Source organism: Penicillium atrosanguineum (genome assembly GCF_028827265.1).
Source record: "Penicillium atrosanguineum strain IBT 20685 chromosome Unknown utg000005l_segment0_segment0, whole genome shotgun sequence".
NCBI classification, from domain to species: domain Eukaryota; kingdom Fungi; phylum Ascomycota; class Eurotiomycetes; order Eurotiales; family Aspergillaceae; genus Penicillium; species Penicillium atrosanguineum.
In genome coordinates this window covers 1726889-1742495 of record NW_026623137.1, presented here as the reverse complement: position 1 = coordinate 1742495, position 15607 = coordinate 1726889, and the positions used below count along the sequence as shown (strand labels likewise).

Sequence of the window (15607 nt, the reverse complement as noted above, 5' to 3'; positions counted from 1 at the left end):
CTCTCAGTTTCGGATCGATAACACCCTGCCCAATATTCTTCGACATTCGACAATTTCGCCGGTTCCACGGGGATGGGAATCAGACTGGCATCTATCCAGCACTGCTCTCCTCATCTCCTTATCGTCATCCAATGGTGTCTCCCATGGATACTCCGCAAGTCCAATATCTTGGAGCCTCTCGCCCTTCTGAGAACATCATAACTGAACCTGAGACCTTCGCGCATGGCAATGGGGCTGAGCTCATCCGCGAAGAAATTCAGGTCATATTTGACTGTTTCAGGAGTTTGCGCTGTTCAGGGTAACCTCGCTTGGATCGGAGACGGGACGGGCCAGATCGACGACGACACAGGTATGCTGGCCCTTCCTGGGAGTCATGAAATGCCATTGGAAGGCTGTTATGAATATGGAGACAAAGTATAGTTCAAAGTGAGGCTGGCCGAGCGGTGAGAATGGGTCTGCGCCGCCATTGGCCTTCTTTGCTGCGACATAGGCGGGGTCTTTCTCGAGGTAGAAGTCGATGCGTTGGAAGCAAATCATTTTGAGGAGACCAGATCCTATTGAGCCCTTATTACCGTTCTTATATGCGTTCACGGTAGCGGTGTGGCCGGGGCCTTTGCGGAGGAGGTGGTTTTCCATTCCGTAGCCATCTTTGACTTGAAAGACGATTGGGGCACCGGGGTAGTTGAGGAGGTGCTGGCCGACGTGCTCCGAGTCTACGATTGTTATGATTCTGTGCTTGGATATATCATGGTTGAGACCAATGCCGCTGGGCATGAGGAGCTTGGCTAGGAGAGAATGACTTCTCGTGAAGTAAAGGTTGAGCTCCTTGCGCGAAGGGTCGAAGACAGTGACACCTTTGCAGGACTTGTCTGTCTCGTCGATAATCAAGCGCTTTGAATGCACTTGAGATAAGATGGTAGTGTTAGGTTATCATTGACGAAAAGCCAGCTACCGGACCGTTGATCACGGCAGATCATGTCACAGCAATGGGCAAAACCGTTCATCTCTCCATCGTAGATGTTCTCAGTCATAGGTCGACCAGTGGACTTCCAAGCCTTGGTAAAGCGGCTTTTGAACCTCTTCACCTCGTCAATCAATTCAGCATTGGAGATGGGAATAGGTCCTCCACCACCAATCTTCATCTCAGGTGAATAGAGCTTGACATCGTCGTGGCAGGTAGCACTCTTGCGAAGGTAGGGCAAAAGGGGATCCCATGTCCATTTCTCACCACCAAATCAGCCCACATATCGAGTGTAGGCTTGCATCTCTGGACCCAGATAAAGTAATTCAGCGGTGCGACGCGACAATGTATGCATATATACAAAGTGAGGTGACGAGACGAGAGAATAGGTATAAGAGAGGCTTTCGGACGGAGCTTTGGGCTTCCATCAAAACATGAACTCTTTCTAATATGTACTAGGTTTTATTTCCACTCTGATAAATATGGCGTCCTCGGATGGAGCCCGCTTTGACTTCGTCGATGCTGGCAAGGCTCTTGGAACACCCTCGCGAGGTCATGATGCCATGACGAGTCCTCCAGAACAGTCGGCCTCTCACCGGGGCACCTGCGCACATGCTCTATCCTTAAACGAGTAGTTCTACGGACTAAGGTTAGCTTGGCGCGGAACACGGCTTGGAGATAGCTAAACTTTAGCTTTGACACGGTTCCAAACCGGGGCTACGGTTCAGGAAATTCTGTGATTTGGGTTCATCTGGTCGAAGGCGGAATTTTGATTAGGTTTTTCGGCTCAGAATTATAACCCTGTCTTGTGGCGGAGTCCTGAACCATGCCTATTGTCTCAAAGATACGGATAATCTTTAGTTCACAGTGTTTCCGAGAGCCAAGTCATGATAGGCCGCCTTTTGTGATTTCTTGAATTTTGTATTACCTATTGTCCATGCATAGATGACAAGAGTGAATCAGGTGTCCAGCCATCATCTACCAGAAAGGTCGGCTGTGCAGCTTGGGTACGGCAAAGCATGTTTAATAAACACTTTTCGACCCCAACCCCAGCTTCCAAGCTCAAATGACTTAGCACTTCCACCATTCGCCTAACGTAATCAATCTTTTGTGAGCCGTCTAGATGGCACTCCAGCATGTGGTGAAGTAGAAATGGCCGCAGATTACCGACGGAAGCTTGCCAAAGGCTCCGAGAGTTAGTCAAAGCTTCATCTAGTATGATCAAACCGTAGGAGGGGACTGGGGAGCTCATAGGGCCACAGGATGGGGTTGATATGGAGTCTTGTATCATGAGACAGATGGAAAACAGGCATGTAAGCCTGTCATAGTCCGATGGTGACATTTCCGGGCCATGAGCGCAGCTTTTCTTTACGTGATAAGTTTGGAAGTCATCACGGAGAAGAGAAACGGCATCATAGAGAGATGAGTATGCTGATAAACCTCGGGCGTAAAAGCGTGAAGAAAATCCCATAAAGGTACGCATGTCTTGGATGAACGATATCAACCAAAGGCAGCGTATCTTCTGGATATCCAGGGTTGGGTCGAGTGAGAAGGCGTTAGCGGACGGCTCGGAGATTTCGGAGATGTTGTTTGTAGACTCGAACCAGGACGGCTTGGACATGAGAGATACGCTACGCGTGTTAGTAAAGATGAAGATGAAGACGAATGTTTAGGTGACCCACAGGTAGACAACAAGCTCCAGACGCCAGTTACCGTGGAGCTCCCCGATTCCACCTTTAGCTTCTATCATTCTGTGGAGACCGGTGCGGTGAATATTCCATTCTTCAGCCGTGCCCCAGTATCTCTGTGCATGGTTAGAACTCCGCCACATCAAGGGTATTGATCCGCTGGGCAACATCGTGAAGTGTATTTACCTCAAATGTTAGAAGGCGGATAACAGCCGCAAATGCATCATAGCTGAGAGCTTTTTCTGGAATAGAGAGCCACTCATGGAGTATCCTCACTGCCTCGGATTTAAACTTCAAGGCGTCCGATGAGTTGGTCCCTCTTTGAGGGCTTGTCCCCGCATAAAGGTGGGATAAGTGAGCTGCGGAGTGGGCCATGATAGCGTTAAAGGATGATGCGTTTGACAGGTCTAGTGGGAACCAAACATCCTTCATTGGGTTGAAAGTTGGAATATCAAGGTCTTCGAACATCATTGTAGCATGTGTTCCAATCCCTGCGAATTTAATTAGGTCCGTTTTGGGTCCACGAATAGCAGGCCGTCGACGTACAGTGATGCAGTAGCTTATGATGCAGGGGTGTCAACTCCACCGGAAATTGCTGAAAAGGATCAAGTCTCGAAGTTGACAGAGCATCGCTCATTCCATTCAAGAGCTGTGGAGTAATGCCGATCGGGTTGTCTCCGTCAGCCCGAATGAGTTCCATTTCGCTAGACGTAGCTTCCGATTGCTTAGCCGGCGATCCCTGGGAGCCATAGCTTCGGGTTGAACGGTCTCGGCTAGAAATATTCCGAGGTTTCAGAACTCGGCCTGCAGAAGACGAAGATGCCGGACTAGGTAGAAGTTTTGGGTGAATCCTTTTGTTCTTGCCACTATTGTTGCGGCTGTGTCGTTGTCTCCAATGCTCGCGCATCGCATGGCTTCGGGCATCTGCTTGATTGCTCTCGGACACGAAAGCGAATCGGGGAGCATCGTCTGGGGGCATGCTCTTTCCAGAGTGAGACCCACTGGAGCTGTTGCCTGACGACATAATATAACCCTAAGTGATTGGATAAAACGCACTGATGTGCGAGAGTAAGAAAGAGGATGGCACGAAGTACCCTGTCATGCTGAGCCACCTCAGTTAAAGTGCACATCTACTCCACCGAAAAAGCCATCATCACTCTTGCTCCATGTGCCTGTCAAAAAAAAATACGAAGCCTCGGGATAGATGCAAGGTCCACGATGAGTAAGAGGTGGGGGCGGGAACTGAGATTGGATCGATCCACCGCCCATCAATAGCCTGATCTGGTAATGCTATCTACCCAATCATCGCCCATACTTTGAATCTGCATCGTATCCGATCATCTATCCAGTGGTCCAGATACTGTCACCAGTTACTGCCACCACATTGAGCTTCTCATTCGTCCCTGGTAAGATTTCGGGTGTATCACCCGTGTAACAGGCGTCCACACCGAGGAAGAACCATCCTCGGTTGTACTCGAATGGAGACTTCTGAGCTCAGCTCTTCTAGCCCATATCTGCGTTGACGACGGCTACATGGTCCATTGACCTCAAGCTAGAGCAAACACGGAGATGCCGACCATTGATCGACTCGGCTTCGACCCCACTTAGTCATCCGACCAGGGTACGCTTACAGTCATGACGAGTGGGCTGCCACGCATATGCATCTTTTGACAAGCGGTTCTTGGATCACGGAGTTGCTGATATGCTTCATTGGCAGACCAATAGCGGTCAATTCAATTCCAGCTTATCTAGATCGGTGAGGACTCGATGCAGTGGGCGGACAAGAATGATGTAATACATTAGACGGAAGGGGCGGATGAAACCTAACTAGCAGTATCAGTGAGAAATAAAATAAAACCCATAGCTAGCCCCAAGTTTATTATGACAGTTAATCCAAAGGGATAGCTTTCACTTGACTTGAAACAGACGAAAGGTCGCAATTGGACGAAAACAGCAGTTTTGGAGCTCATTATGTCCGCTGACAAGTACTACACTCTTGCTGAAGGTCTGCGATCACAAAACACGTACTTAATCGCCAAATGCTGACTATACAAAAGGATGCCCCTTCGCAAGCAGCAGCACTGCTGTGCTGATGCGAAACAGACAGGGCACTGGTGGCCTTGGTCTGCTTCAGGATACCCAGCTCATTGAGACTCTTGCGCATTTCTCTCGTGAGAGAATCCCGGAGCGGTAAGAGTGGCACACTTGGAAGATACGACTTTGGGCTGACACTGGTAATATTCCAGCGTTGTTCATGCCAAAGCTATCGGGTAAGTATGTCGAGTCTTCTATCGTGAACAAGTGAGCTGATCTATGTCCCGGTCTACAGAGCGTACGGAGTATTCGAAGCGGAAGCCGACTGCTCGGACATAACATCCGCCAGCTTTCTCAACAAAGCTGGAAAGAAGTCCCCGGTTCTTCTTCGCGTCTCCACGGTTGGTCCGGAGTCGGGCTCTGCTGATACGTCCCGAGATGTTCATGGCTGGGGAATGAAGATATATACCGATGAAGGCAATCTCGACTGGGTCTTCAACAACACCGTGAGCAAACTGCATACATAGTGCAGAAAAGTGCTAATATTTAGAAAGCCTGTCTTTTTCATTCGGGACCCTATCAAGTTTCCTTCTATGAATCGGTCTCACAAGAGACACCCGCGGTCGCATCTTCCTGATGCGAATATGGTACGTGGCATTCCCTGGCTCAAATGACACGAAATAGCTGATGTAGAATTTAGTTCTGGGAGTATGCACACCTATGGAAGACTCTGTATAGATTTACTGTTGCTAACATTTCTTAGCTTCCACGTTGGAAACCCCGAAGGAATCCATCAGCTTCTGGTCCTCTTCAGCGATCGCGGAACACCAAGATCTGTCCGCTTTTTGAACTCTTATAGTGGACATACATACAAGTTCACCAAAGAGGTAGGCTATCACTGTTTGAAATTGGGTAGCGTCAGTTAACTCACGTTACTAGGATGGTTCGTTCAAGTACATCAAAATTCATATGAAGACCCAACAGGGCGTTAAGAATTTCACCCGAGAAGAGGCAACTAAGATTGCTGGCGAGGACCCTGATTACATGATTCGTGACATGTTCGAGGCTATCGAGAGAAAAGAGTATCCTTCATGGGATGTCTTTGTCCAAGTCATGGAACCCTCCGAGGCCGAAACCTACCGGTGGAATATCTTCGACATGACCAAAGTCTGGCCCCACAAAGACTTCCCTCTGAGGAAGATTGGCAAGATGACACTGAATCAAAACGTGAGCTATTCAAATCTGCTTCGTGCTTGCAGCTACTGATTAAATAAATCAGCCCAACAACTACTTTGCCGACATCGAACAAGCAAGTTTCTCCCCATCCACCATGGTCCCAGGCTTCTCAGCTTCAGCCGACCCCGGTAAGTCAACTATAACTCGCACTGTCATACCCAATTTAATAATCCCTCCCAGTCCTGCAAGCCCGCCTATTCGCCTACCCCGACGCAGCCCGCTACCGTCTCGGCGTGAACTACCAACAACTTCCCACCAACGCTGCCAAAGTCCCAGTCTACTGCCCGTTCGAGCGCGACGGCAAAATGCGCTTCGACGGAAACTACGGCGGCGATCCCAACTACGTCAATTCTTCTCTCCAACCCACAAAGTACTATCCAGAGGTCAAAGGCGTCAGTCCTCAGTCTCTAGCCCTGCACACGGAACACGAGAAGTGGGTTGGTGAAGTGAGCACTTACACTAGCCATATCACGGATGATGATTTCGTGCAGCCAGCTGAGTTGTGGGATATCCTTGGACGTGAGCCAGGACATCAGGAGAGAGTTATTGAGAATCTGGTTGGGAGTGTTCGGGAGGTCAAGTCGCCGAATCTGAGGAATGAGGTTTATGGTTTGTTTACTCTTTTCTTTACTTATGAGTCTTTCACTGACGGTTCTGCAGCACTATTTGGTCGTGTTAATCAGGACCTTGGGGCTAAGCTTAAGCAGGCGACTGAGGCTGCTATTGGTAAATAATGCTCTTGGGGCTCTCTTTGGTTTAATGTAGTTCGTGAGAATGCAATTTTATACTTGATCAAATTCCGAATCTGAAAATAGTCTGAGTAGTGAGTTGTGTTTAGGCATGACTTATGCACCCAATTTGTGTAATCAAAAATGCTTCCTCACAAGAGCTTAACCTGACGTTTACATTTCCATCTCTACAAAAAAGACCCAAGATCGAGAACGATACCTTCGGGGATCATCCGGGCGACCATAACTAGACCCGTGCAGCCTGCATCACCAACTCCAGATCTGGCAATGATCTAGCACGTCTGGACACCAAGAAATCCAATTATGGTAATACTACTAACCCAATAAAAGCCCGCCTCAACCAATGAGGCATTTTCACCATGTAGATGGGTGATAACTCCAGCGGTAGATACCGCCAAATAGACTTTATATCGCACGTAAGGCTCCAGATGTCAATCGATGACGCGCTCATTATTCCTATAACCTATGATGAGAAAGTCGCCTTACCGCAACCCCACATTGTTATCTGAAGCATTATTTGATGATGCAATTTGATCCATCAATAGATTGTAGCTGGGGTTTATAGTTGAGTCGCATTCCCCGCGGTTACTCTTTGTTAACCAACGAATAACCATTTACCCTAAAACAAATCAAGAAACTTTTGTGAAATCAATCAATACATCAGGCATCATGTCCGACAGTGAGTGCTTCTTTCAAATTCTTTCTTATCTGGTTTTTCTATACTGATCATTATAGAGTCGAATCCCAATCAAGAGCACGAGGGTTTCTTTGAGAGAATCCTTCACCACCACGATGGTAACAAGGCTGATCGCAGCAAGGACACGACTGATCAGCAAGACAAGATGGACAGCCAACACCCTCAGACCCAGAACAAAGAGGGTGAGATGGACAAGTTGAAGGACTATCTGCACAAGGATGAGCAACTTGAGGAGGAGGGTCACGAGTATGGTGACTTGATGTAATTTATGAGGTCACTGAATGAGATGGATATGGATAGTAAATTGAAGGTATCGAATATGGACTTGATAATGCTTTGCCGGAGAGACTGTCCGAGGGAAATGTCCATAGAATACACTCCTTTGATAATATTTCGAAGCCTTGTATATGAAAAGGATGTAAACATTCCCACAACGGTAGACACTTTCCAAATGCTCAGGCGCAATATTACCAAAAGTCGAATTGAAAAAAGGCGGCGTGGAACGCGCCCCTTGTCGTTGAAACTCTGCCACTGTTGATTGCCCACAGTGGGGTCTAGCCCATGAAGCCGAAAGACCCTAGGCCGCTCCTCGCTCATCTATACGCAGAAGACAAAAATCGTTTCTAAATGAACTTGATTTTAAAATAAAAGAAAAAAAAAAAACCGCAATTATGTACATAACACACGACAAAGCGCACTCATTTGGTCTTGATGTGCTTGAGCTTCCTATTCTCGTACATGAAGTTGTTGGCATAAGCCTTGGGGACGACCCGGCGCACGTTAGGCTCCTGGACAAAGTACTCGTAGCCCTGCTTCTGGGCAAAGGCAATGGCGTCCTCCTTCGACTTGAACTTGAGGTTGGTGCCCTGCATGCTATCGGCAGACGACTGCCAACCCATCAGCGGGTTCTCCCAACGGTGACCCTTCTGCAGGATATCCCAGTCCATGCGCCAGTGGTGCCCGTGCCAGTGGCCAGACTGGGTAGCGGCCTTTGTGGGGCGGAAGATGCTGCGCGCATTCAATGTTAGTTTATATGTTCCAGATCGGTTTCGCGGTTTCGCGGTTTCGGTCTCGGCTTACCGGACAGTGCGGGCCTGGAGATCGGTAGGGGCGCCGGAGAGAACAGCGGCGGGGAGAGAGTCACCAGGCTCGCTGCCGTCCATCACACGCTTGGGGACCGGGGAGAAATTTCTAGGTCAATGGTGTTAGCGAAGGTTTTGCATCGGTGGCGGAAGGCAAGGTGGCGTACGAGGTGCCGTGGTCAATGGTGGCATCGTAATCGGGCTGGTGATGGGTCATTGCCTCAGCAGGACCCTCCTTGCTGATCAAGGAGCTGCTGGAGTAGGTCGAGGTAGGAGCCTCGGACGTGTTGGTCTTGACGGCAGGAGAACCCTTCCCGGTGTTGGAGGCAAAGCGGGCATTGACGGGAGCAACCAGACGGGTCGCCCGGAAGCCAGCAGCACCTCCAATTCTGAAGAGCGACATGGTGTGCGGTGGTAGGTGTGGGGTGGGATGGAGGTAGTCAAGAGGAGATGTTAATCGTCACAGAGTGCAAGTCACGACACACCCGAAAGGGGATTAGCGCATCTTGGCTCATCCGACCACCCGCTTCCCGGCCAAAGGTTCTCTTCCTTCTGCATCATCTGTCTACCCCGGTTCACTTGCTTCGCGAATCACCGTGAGTTCTCTCCGATAGGCTCCATACACTCTTTGAGTCCGGCTGCATTCACTGCGACAAATTTCTGACCCCTTCCAGCCAGACAAGATGAGCTACATCGTCCGCCGTGGTCTCTCGACCCTGATCCCTCCCAAGGTACGAACACCCGATTGAGCCATCACATGGCTGTCGCGAGCCTCTATTTATGATACTAATGCTTTTTACAGATCGCCTCCCCCAACGTGAGTTACTCGGAACACCTCATACCTACCACCGCTCCCTACACCCCTCCCGGCCCCGTGCCTTCCCGAAGTCTTTTTCGTGCGATCTAGGCTCGAAACATCACGCCCATTCCACCCGAAACAGTCGCTAACTTACATATGAAGGCCATCGGTGCTGCCCAGGATGCTGCCCGTATGGAGCGCGTTGTGAACTTCTACGCTGGTCTTCCCCGTGGCCCTGCCCCCCAGGCTAAGGCTACCGGTCTCATCGGCCGCTACCAGGCCCGCTACTTCAACGGCAAGAACGCCTCCGGTGTTCGTAAGTATTACTATCCAGCATTGGAATGGTTCGAAAGCTAATCGGAACAGCCCTTGTCCACGCCATTGGCGGTATTCTGATCCTCGGCTACAGCATGGAGTACTACTTCCACCTGCGTGAGTATCCTGTCGACCTTTTCATACTTTGCAGAATATACTGACTGTTGCGTAGGCCACCACAAGAACCACCCCCACTAAATCATTTCTTTTGATCGATTGATTGGGAGGAGGATTGATGTATATACTGCGTCCTCTCACCCAGAGCAAGGCAGTGTGTAGGAATTAGAGAGACTTTTTGAATCTCATTGTTTCATTATTAGTGTTTTCAGTGGTCGTAGTTTTCTTAGCACCTAAGGGGTGTTCTATAGATCATGTTGTGGCGTGACCGTGTCTCCGCTCCGATGTATCGCTCAGGCACGGCATCTGCATAGCCAGGTAGCAGAATCTTAGACACGTAAAGGCTGAACTGAGACTAAAGTTAGCCTCCACATGCTCTCTAACCCTCCACTTGCTGCCCTTTGCGACCTAGATACATCTAAAACATGTCGTGGTGGGTGAAGGTCACAGCTACGACCGGGACCGCGCTAACCGAAAACAGCCAGCCCTCAGCTTCAAACCCGAGATCATCTCAACAGAGCCAACCCTCTCATTCATCACCACACCCACCCTTCCCCCTTTCTCGATCCTCTCCTCCCTATCCCGGGACTTCCTGGGCCTGCGGAATATCTCACGCGTCTTCCGAGACCCGTTCTCTACCTCCGCGCACGCTGTCACCATCGAGCTCCTGGGAGTTGGCCGCCCAACTTCCGCCTACCTGGTTGTGGAATCCCGATCTTCCAGGGTGCAACCAGTCAAACGAGCAGTTCTACCGTGGCGTTCTCAGAAATCTGACAGCCGGTACGTTGTTTGTCCTGTCTTCTGGTTACTAGGCCAGCTGGAGCGGCCGCCCACCCGGGCTCCGCATCTCTATCCCCTCAGTGTATTTACAGGCGCGGATCTGACAAACGCCGGCTTTTGGTCACTACAGACTCGCATATTGTTATGGCAGAGCAGAGCAGCCGCGATGTGGTAGATCAGACCCTGTCGGGCGGCGAGCCTTCGCCTTCCGACGTTCCTGCGAGCACCAACGACAAGCAACCTGCCGAAGGGGACGCGGGGGAGACCAACCATATCACAACAACGTCCACAGCGCAAACCACATCTGATCAACAAAACGAGACGAGAGACACATTAGGTCCTTCAGCCGACACGTTGGGTGACAAGGATGCCGGAAGTTTTTCGATGGTAGGTTTTTCTTCATCGCCGAGATATTGGACAACGGGATAGCTGAACTTGTTGCAGGATTCTCCAAAGCAAAGCGCCGGGCTGGTCGCTTCGAGGGCCCTCGAACTGAACGGATTAACTTCCGCATCGGACGGTGGGGACGAGACAGCTTCACTAGGTGGTTCGGAGTCGGATGCTAGCCGTACAGATGGTCGCCATCACACGCGCACTGGGTCGGTAAAGAAGCCAACATCTTTTAAGCCGGTTTCATTTGCGAAGTTCTCGGTGCCGAAAGCACCAGGGACCGCCGCACCGCCCAAGGCGCCTGAGAAAGGTATTTCTTTGCTTGCTGGATTCCACTTTGGGTATATTTCTGATATGCAAAAATCAGTGCCATCAATTCCTACGACTCCCATGGGTACTCCGCAACCTACTGCGCGGCCACGCTTAGTTCCGAAATCCACGTCTGCAATGCGGGATTCGTTGTCAAAGACGGGTCCAGGCGGCGCGAAGCTTGGTGGATCAGGTCCGGATCCGAACCAAGTCTGGAATAAGAATCGACGTATGTATTTTGCTACAATAGGGTCTACTACCAGAACTGACATTTGGTTCTTGATGTAGCTGTTCAGCCGGTACCCCCAAAGCACTTGACGGACGAGGAGCTGAAACAGCAGTATGGAATCCATATGACATCTCGAATTCAAGAAGACGGCGTGGGTGGATCTGAGGCCAAATGGGCCGATATTGACGATGATGAGGACGACTGGGCTCCGGAGACAATTGAATGGACGGACGGTACCAAGGTCACTCTCGGTCAACACAACGAACCACAACCACTTCCCGAAGCACATGAGCCAGAATCACGAGAAGCGCTAATTACAGAGCCGACCGCGGTGCGAGATATTTCGAAGATTGCTGCTCCGAAGCCAACTACGTCCGTCGGGCCAAACCCGACTGTACTTAGGCTCGGAGCCAATGCGGAGCGGCAGGCAAAGGCCGCAAGCATTTCGTCCAAAGGAACAAATGACAGGACTGCGTCTGGCTCTACGAGCCCGGCACCTCCAAGCAAGTCACCCTGGGCTACTTTACCTCCAGTCGAGAGAGTTTCGCCTGTGAATCATCCTGGCAATGTTCCTTCCACGCGTCCTCCAGTTCACCATCCTCAACCTCATCGTGATGACGCTCGCTATGCCTCCTTGCCTCCGCAAGAGATCGCCACGGACGATTTCAATCGCACTTGGCGAGAAACTGCTCCAAATGCGCCTCGCGAGTTGTACAACTCTCGGTCTGGTCGTTATGAGCCGGTAGCGGATAACAGAAGGCCATCGTATCGACAAGATCAAGGCCCTCGGGCTCCTAATGTGTTGCAGCGACCTGGCCATGAAGCTCATGGGCCGGCTGAACCTTCTGCGGCATTCCAGACTCAACGAACAAGTCATGATGGCGGCATAGGCTGGAACCGTCACCGCGCAGGGTCCAATGTCAGTGGAGGAAGCGGAGGATTTGACCGCCGGATGTCTTTCGGTCGAGCAGATGGGCCTCCGAGGTATGAAGGCCGACGGGGCTCACAGGTCAATGGCTTGGTAGATCCGGCATTAATGGGCGGACATGCTCATCCTCACGCCCATGGCCACGCCCATGAGTCTCCTTCGCTGCAGCACGCTACGCCTAGTTGGGGTCCGCAGCCGCCTGCGCATGTGGATGAAGTTCAGCCGGTTGAGCAGCAACCAGCACCGGCAGCTGCGTCGGAAGTGCCACAAGAGGATCCTCTTGTCGTGCAGGAGCGTATTATGAAGGAGAAGCGACTTGAGGCTAGACAACGTCGTCTGCAGCAAGAGGAGAAAGAGAAGGCAGAGAGGGACGAGCGGATTCGCCAAAAGCTCGCAGCTTTGGGTCCGGCGCCGGACAAACAACGCAAGAACAGCATTGAAAGCCGTAAAGCCCAGACGCCCACTGCACCACCTCCAGCCACGATCAGCTCTCCTCCTAAGCCACCCGTTCCTGAGCCCACTGGAGCGCCCAAGCAGTACGGGATGATGAAAGTTCATCATCCCGATAGCGTCAAGAGACTTGTTGCCGCACATGAGAGGGATCGCGCAGCTGAGAAACCACACACGGAGAAGACATCTCCTCGCACGCGTCGCGCCCCTTCGCCTAATCGCGACGCGAAACATGAACAAGTTCCTCCGGATAATTTGAGCCAGCAAACTGACGCGAGTCCACAACAAGGCTCGAAGACTGATGAGCACGGCGCCCAGTGGCGTGGAAATTTGAACGTCTCGGGCTCAACTTACTCTCCTTGGTCCACTAACCCCAACATGGCATCAACATCGCCATCTGTCAAAAACCCGTGGAAGCCTCTGATAAGTGACAGAACATTGGGCAACGGGATTTTTGATCAGAGCCTCGGCGGGTTCACTTCGCGTGAAGTTCCTCTGCGGGGCCAGTTGGGTCTCGACCAAAGCATCATGCCTCCTCAAGCACTTTCAGGTCCACCAGAGGCTACCTCGGTCTCTCCGCTCCCTTCACCCGACACACGAAACGCGTCTTTTGGTCCTCTTAATCCTATCGGCCGTCCTGGTCCTATTGGGCCTCCGAGTTCACAAGCCTCCCAGTGGCAACCTGAATCTCGCACCCCTGGTGGATTGGGCGCGTGGAACAGCTTCCACAAGATCACAGCTCAGCGTGAACACGAAGAGGCTGAAAAATACCGTAAGGAATTCAATGTCAACCGCGAGGCTCGCGCAGCCGGCCCTCCTGTCACCCTCAAAGAGACATGGTCTCAAGTGCGGCCCGAGAGCGATGCTGGTCAACGCCGTGTCGTCAAGGTCTCGAAGGCGGTCGTTAACAAGAACGCCTCGCCTTCCAATCCCTTGACTGGTCTTGATGCCCCGCCCGATGGCCTTCCAGGGTTCTCCGATACACACGCCCGTCCCCTTGTTAGCATGCCTGCTCGCAGCTCGCGATTCTTCCCTCATGTAACGGAACAAGCGAAACGACCTGTTGAGAAGGTTGAATATCAACAACGGAGCCCGTCACCTCCACCTCCGGAGGAGATCTTCAGTCACCCTGTCTACTTCGGCGGCGAGGGTCGGCCATTAGTCCACCTGCCGAACCCCAAGCCTGTGGTCAAACTGCCACCTAAGGCTTTGGCCGCTCAAGCTGCGCAAGTTGCACCTGCTGCGCCTGCTGTTCCTCCCACGTTCGCGTCCATGGCAGCAGCAGCCCCGCGAGCTCCAGTGCCGGCGTCGACCGCGATGTCTTGGCAGGAGAAGATTAATGGACTCTTCGGCAAGAAGACCCCGGTCGAGAAGAAGAGCGCTTTGGCTGTTGCATCTGCGACGAAGGAGCCTTTGGACGTTCAGTTGCCCGCCGCGGCAGTTCCCGTATCTTTTCCTAGCACCGAGCTGGCTTATCCTTCAGGAGACGGTGATCTCGCGGTCCGACAAGTTGACGAACAGGATGATATCTTCGAGGACCGTGAACCAGGCTCTCTTCCCGGTGTCCGTGTCCCCATGATGGCACCCCCAGCGGCATGGCTCGCCGCACCAGCTCCTTCCCAATCTCGACTGCGCGCAAAGAATTTGAAAACGATGCAGATCCACAGCGTTGAACCCTTCTGGATTGGATTCGGTGACAAAGATCACGCCGGTAACATTCAAGCCTCGATCCGGCTTCCCGGTTCACTTCTTTGGAAGACTATTACTCTTCCAAAGAAGGCCGGCGCCGCAAGTGCGATCTCGAAGCCGCAGCAGCGCACCACCCCCAATTTCAAGGCTCGCAAGGGATCCAAACCCCGCGAAGTCACTGCAGCCACTGTGCCTAAGGAGGCCGCAAAGAAGTCCTCTGCATCTCAGCAGGGCAGCGCGCCTTCATCATCGCCTCGGCACAACCAGTCCCGGGCTGCATCATGGGGTCCACGCCAGGGCTCTCGTTAAGAGATCTAGTTTCCTTTCGGTTCCCGGGGCAAAATTCAGTATTATTGCTCTGCTGAGTCTAGATCTTAACTGATCTAGATCTCCCTCCATACTCTCTAATCCCTCCCTCTACCCTTCTGTGTTCACTTTCCTCATCTCCAAGCCACAAAACGCGGCAAGCAGACAGGAGAAACCACAGCTCCTGCCCTCTATCTCACAACCAACTCCGCAAAGGCAACATCCGACATGTTCCCTTTATGTTATGTACTTTTTTCTTTTGCATTTTTCTGTGCCCTCAGGCTGCGTGGGCTGCAGGTTCCCAGTTGAAAGCAGGGAACACCAGGGACTTTGGAGGCATCATGGATATTCTGTTTCCAGGGCACCCTTTTTGGAACGCTTTCTGGGGAGATGCTTCTCATTTGGGATCATCGGTTACCTTGTTCGGCCCCTTATCCTATCACGCCTCGGCCTATTAGTCCCGCTTGCTCGCCAAGTTGACCAGGCCTTCCCTCTCTGCCTCTACTCCGACCCTTCTTGTATCATGCAGCCTCCCAAATTCATATCAGTGATTTTGAATCTTAATTTTTGCTCTGCTGTAGATTGTAGATTATAGACTTCTCTCATTATGTTGTAGCTGTTGTCAGTAGATGTACATAGTTGTATCTAGCAGTCCATTGGAACAGCACATCTGGGATGAGTGATATTTACTAAATAATACACGATTCGTTAATTCGTAGGTATTAGCATTTAAGTTCTTATTGAATAAACCAGGGGAGTTGATATACAAAAAGAAAAGAGGTATCAAGAAAAAATCACAGATCAACCAAAACACCACCACATTTCCGTAATCCCAAACACCATAAAAC

The 15607-nt window shown here is 51.2% G+C and overlaps 7 protein-coding genes across 7 annotated transcripts; 4 read left to right on the top strand and 3 right to left on the bottom strand.

The window, feature by feature from the left end:
* Positions 1 to 276: 276 nt before the first annotated feature.
* N7443_006908 (uncharacterized protein) lies at positions 277 to 1142 on the bottom strand (the record flags this gene model as incomplete). Its single annotated transcript, XM_056886964.1, has 2 exons — positions 277 to 902; positions 953 to 1142. 2 exons carry the CDS (start codon positions 1140 to 1142, stop codon positions 277 to 279), a joined length of 816 nt encoding a protein of 271 aa, XP_056740613.1.
* A 938-nt stretch (positions 1143 to 2080) lies between these two features.
* On the bottom strand, positions 2081 to 3628 carry N7443_006907 (uncharacterized protein; the record flags this gene model as incomplete). The annotated part of the gene is made up of 5 exons (XM_056886963.1): positions 2081 to 2148; positions 2441 to 2592; positions 2644 to 2765; positions 2836 to 3140; positions 3196 to 3628. The coding sequence occupies 5 exons, from the start codon at positions 3626 to 3628 to the stop codon at positions 2081 to 2083; spliced, it is 1080 nt and encodes a 359-aa protein (XP_056740612.1).
* Positions 3629 to 4620: 992 nt separating this feature from the next.
* On the top strand, positions 4621 to 6644 carry N7443_006906 (catalase; the record flags this gene model as incomplete). Its single annotated transcript, XM_056886962.1, has 11 exons — positions 4621 to 4654; positions 4707 to 4839; positions 4896 to 4919; positions 4979 to 5189; positions 5238 to 5330; positions 5384 to 5391; positions 5447 to 5570; positions 5623 to 5910; positions 5963 to 6047; positions 6100 to 6528; positions 6580 to 6644. Coding segments are annotated over 11 exons (1494 nt in total), but the record flags the coding sequence as incomplete, so codon positions are not given.
* Positions 6645 to 7337: 693 nt separating this feature from the next.
* N7443_006905 (uncharacterized protein) lies at positions 7338 to 7630 on the top strand (the record flags this gene model as incomplete). Its single annotated transcript, XM_056886961.1, has 2 exons — positions 7338 to 7347; positions 7404 to 7630. The coding sequence occupies 2 exons, from the start codon at positions 7338 to 7340 to the stop codon at positions 7628 to 7630; spliced, it is 237 nt and encodes a 78-aa protein (XP_056740610.1).
* A 433-nt stretch (positions 7631 to 8063) lies between these two features.
* N7443_006904 (ETC complex I subunit) lies at positions 8064 to 8850 on the bottom strand (the record flags this gene model as incomplete). Its single annotated transcript, XM_056886960.1, has 3 exons — positions 8064 to 8373; positions 8446 to 8556; positions 8615 to 8850. 3 exons carry the CDS (start codon positions 8848 to 8850, stop codon positions 8064 to 8066), a joined length of 657 nt encoding a protein of 218 aa, XP_056740609.1.
* Positions 8851 to 9130: 280 nt separating this feature from the next.
* N7443_006903 (F1F0 ATP synthase subunit f) lies at positions 9131 to 9759 on the top strand (the record flags this gene model as incomplete). The annotated part of the gene is made up of 5 exons (XM_056886959.1): positions 9131 to 9178; positions 9250 to 9264; positions 9409 to 9562; positions 9613 to 9678; positions 9734 to 9759. The coding sequence occupies 5 exons, from the start codon at positions 9131 to 9133 to the stop codon at positions 9757 to 9759; spliced, it is 309 nt and encodes a 102-aa protein (XP_056740608.1).
* Positions 9760 to 10050: 291 nt separating this feature from the next.
* On the top strand, positions 10051 to 14762 carry N7443_006902 (uncharacterized protein; the record flags this gene model as incomplete). Its single annotated transcript, XM_056886958.1, has 5 exons — positions 10051 to 10111; positions 10164 to 10458; positions 10617 to 10845; positions 10903 to 11386; positions 11446 to 14762. The coding sequence occupies 5 exons, from the start codon at positions 10051 to 10053 to the stop codon at positions 14760 to 14762; spliced, it is 4386 nt and encodes a 1461-aa protein (XP_056740607.1).
* Positions 14763 to 15607: the final 845 nt, after the last annotated feature.